A 3,154-nucleotide genomic window follows, 5' to 3' on the forward strand; every position below is an offset into this window, starting at 1 on the left:
GAGAAAAGATGCAATATTCTCAAGTAACAGGGAGAGAAGTAATGGAGGCTGGGCAAGAAGAGCTCTCAGAACCTCACTGCACCCTGCCCCCTGCCCACAACCTTCCTACTTTAGTCAACCCCAAAGCCTATTGTGAGAGAACAGGAGGACTCGGTTCACTATGGTGGTGGCCAAGGAGAGAGCCAAAAATTCCACTCTGTTTATTTACTAGGAATCTATCCCTGCATTGCTCACATGGGGTGGAGTAAATCTTAATCTGACTGAGTTGTTGTCTCTGGAAAAGCAAAGGGTAGCCCTGGAAGCCCTCTAAGTAGCAGGTGCAGGGCAGCATGAGGAGGAGCAGGGCGGGCGGAGGCCAGTGGAAAATATTTCAGGGAGGCCAAGAAGTCCACAAGGCTGACGAGCTCGAAAAAGGAGCAGGTGGATGGGAGGGGGCAGTTAATGCCTAAGGGCACGGACTGGAACCTACCGGGATAGGGGGATAAGGAGACCGACCAGACAGACTGGCATTCGGTCAAACCAGATGGTGGATTTTTATTTTTAAAAGGATTTTAAATCCTAGAAACCAGGAACCATAAGGGTGGTGGGGCCTTTAATCGCATTAGTAGAAGATAAAAGTGTGCTCTTTAAAAATGTAAAGCCACCAGTTATAGAATTTCTATCATCCAAACTTTGGCACAGACTGTCAGCTTGGGAAATTCCAAGGAATCTCTGAATTCATCATTGATGGGAAGATGAATACAGAAATAGTCTAAGCATTATAAGTGAATGTAAAGACGCCTGAAGAATTCCAAGTAAACTTACTACATGTACATTCTGAACCAAATAAAACATGATCTATTTGTATGAAATAGACTTGCTTACATACAGATTTGGAAGAATAGCTAACCAGGGACTGATCAGTTATTCAGTAAATTTTGAGTACATACTGAGCCAAATTTTAACATTTAAGCACCTGTTGCTTTCTAAAATATTGTGCCCCAGTGCCCCCTTCCCTAGTTGCTGTGTCTAGGTCGGCCCAGCCTCAATGTACCCACAGCTGCTCTCCTGAGATAAAACAATTCTGCTCTTTGGTCCTTGTATCTATCTCAGCCATCACTTGAGGGTCCAGAATTATTTCCATAATCCTTTTCGAACAGGACTTACCTTGAAGAGACCACAGTCAGTGTGGGGTTGTCTGTGCTCACTTGTGGCACGTGTGAAAGCTGTGTCAGCAGGGCCGTGGCTGGTGGACGCAGTAGAGGGCTGGGGTGTCGAGTCATGTGCTCAAGAGTTCACGAAGGGCCCTAGCCAGTTTGGCTCAGTGGATAGAGTGTCAGCCTGCGGACTGAAGGGTCCAGGGTTTGATTCCAGTCAAGGGCACATATCTCAGTTACAAGCTCGATCCCTGGCCCTGGTTGGGGTGCATGCAGGAGGCAACCAATTGATGTGTCTCTCTCACATCAATGTTTCTCTCTCAATGTGTGTCTCCCCCTCCCTTCCATTTTCTAAAAATCAATGGAAAAATATTCTCGGGTGAGAATTAATAACAACAAAAAAAGATTCACAAAGGGTCATGTAGCATCTGATTATTCTGCTGAGAGGAAAAGCCTAATTTCATTTTTCAAAAATTCAAAGAAATGTTAACTACTAAGAGAAGGTTTAAGTAAGGTGATTCATTGTCACTTTTTTATTTAGAATAGGCCAATAGACCCATTAAGTAAATATCAGTAATCCAATATCATTTTTGATGCTATTTCATAAATATTTATTTCCTGAATTATTCCTGAAAGAATGTTCTTTCATGGTTGAAATTGAGTAGAGTGGCTTCCAACACCATTGACTGGGTTTTGTTTGTTTGCACCCATAAAGGTATGGAAACCTGACAAGCCCAAACTGTGAAGAAGATGGGAGCCAGAATTCACCGGAGTCCAGGACCGTGATCCGGAAGTGAGTGTCTTTTCTCTGCATTACAGGCTCTAAGTCAAGACTTAGTGTCTGAACGAATATGGTTTAGTAGGGTTTTCTAAAAATTCCTTTGGAATATTGCCATTTTTTCCCCATAACGTATAAGCACATAGCATTATTTTTTGACTTTCTAATGACATTCATTTATTCATCCTGTAAAAACGTATTGAGCACCTACTGTTTGCCAGGCCCTGTGTTAAGGAATACAGCCCTGAACAAAAGCAAGGAAGGCCCAGCTCTGTGAAGTTTATATTTTAGCAGAGAGAGACAAAGAATCCACGCTAAAAGGGAGGAAGGCGGTAAGGGGTCTAGATCCTGATGGAGTTTGACTCACACTGGACCAGGAATGCGCTTTCTGGTCTGGGGACGTTGGATCAGAGTGTGATGCAGGCTGGGCTTTGTGACTATCCAGGCAGAGAATCTGGAAAAAGCTATGAGGCAGGAACACTGTTCAAGAAACAGTGGGGAGGGGAGTGAGGCTGGAGCAGAGTGTTTGAAGGGGCAATTGCTAGGGGATAAGATTGTAAGGTAGGAGGGGCCCCGGGTCATGTGGGGACTCAGAGGCCTTAGGAAGGACATTGAGTTTTATTCTGAAGAAGACGTGTATTTAGAGGTTTTGAGAAGACTAGTGCTGTGTCCTCATTTGGGTTTTTAAAGGTTTACTCTGGCTCTGACATGACAGTGGGGATGGGAGCAAGAATGCCAGCAAGGAGCCTTTTAAGGGTCCAGGCAAAGGATGATGGTAGGTGGACTTGAGGTTACAGCCGAGGAACTCAGCTTCTGCAGTGTTGACGGTGTTGCTGACAGGATGTGCTGGTGGAGAGGATGGGGCCTATGAGATAAGAAGAGGAGGCAAGACGCCTCCAGGGTTGTGGTGTGGGCAACTATAGCACAGAACCTCAGCTTTACCAGACAGGACGGACTGGTGGGGAGTGTGTGTCAGTAACTTACCTTAGACATGTTCATTTTGAGGTCATCGAAGTCTAGATTTCAGGGAAAAGTCTGGACTGGAAGTATAAATTTGAGCATCCTTAGTTTCTCTATGGTATTTAAAGCTATGGGACTGCACATGACCTCCTGGGGATGAAGGGTAGCTAGAGAAGAGAGAAGGGCAAATGAGTTATGTTAGGGGGCGAGATCCTGATGAGGTGTTTGATTCAGCTAGGGTACCAGAATGAGCTTTCTGATCTGGCGATGTTGAATCAGA

The 3,154-nt window shown here is 44.9% G+C and overlaps 1 protein-coding gene across 2 annotated transcripts in view; it reads left to right on the forward strand.

The window, feature by feature from the left end:
• The window catches only part of RGL1 (ral guanine nucleotide dissociation stimulator like 1), a 151,478-nt gene that overhangs the window by 88,234 nt on the left and 60,090 nt on the right, over window positions 1–3,154 (forward strand). For both annotated transcript variants that reach the window (XM_023754727.1, XM_014456805.2), the window contains exon 4: window positions 1,852–1,929. In XM_023754727.1, coding sequence (XP_023610495.1) covers window positions 1,852–1,929 — 78 coding nt within the window. The remainder of the gene's footprint in view (window positions 1–1,851; window positions 1,930–3,154) is intronic.

This window comes from Myotis lucifugus, unplaced genomic scaffold (genome assembly GCF_000147115.1).
Source record: "Myotis lucifugus unplaced genomic scaffold, Myoluc2.0 scaffold_65, whole genome shotgun sequence".
NCBI lineage: Eukaryota > Metazoa > Chordata > Mammalia > Chiroptera > Vespertilionidae > Myotis > Myotis lucifugus.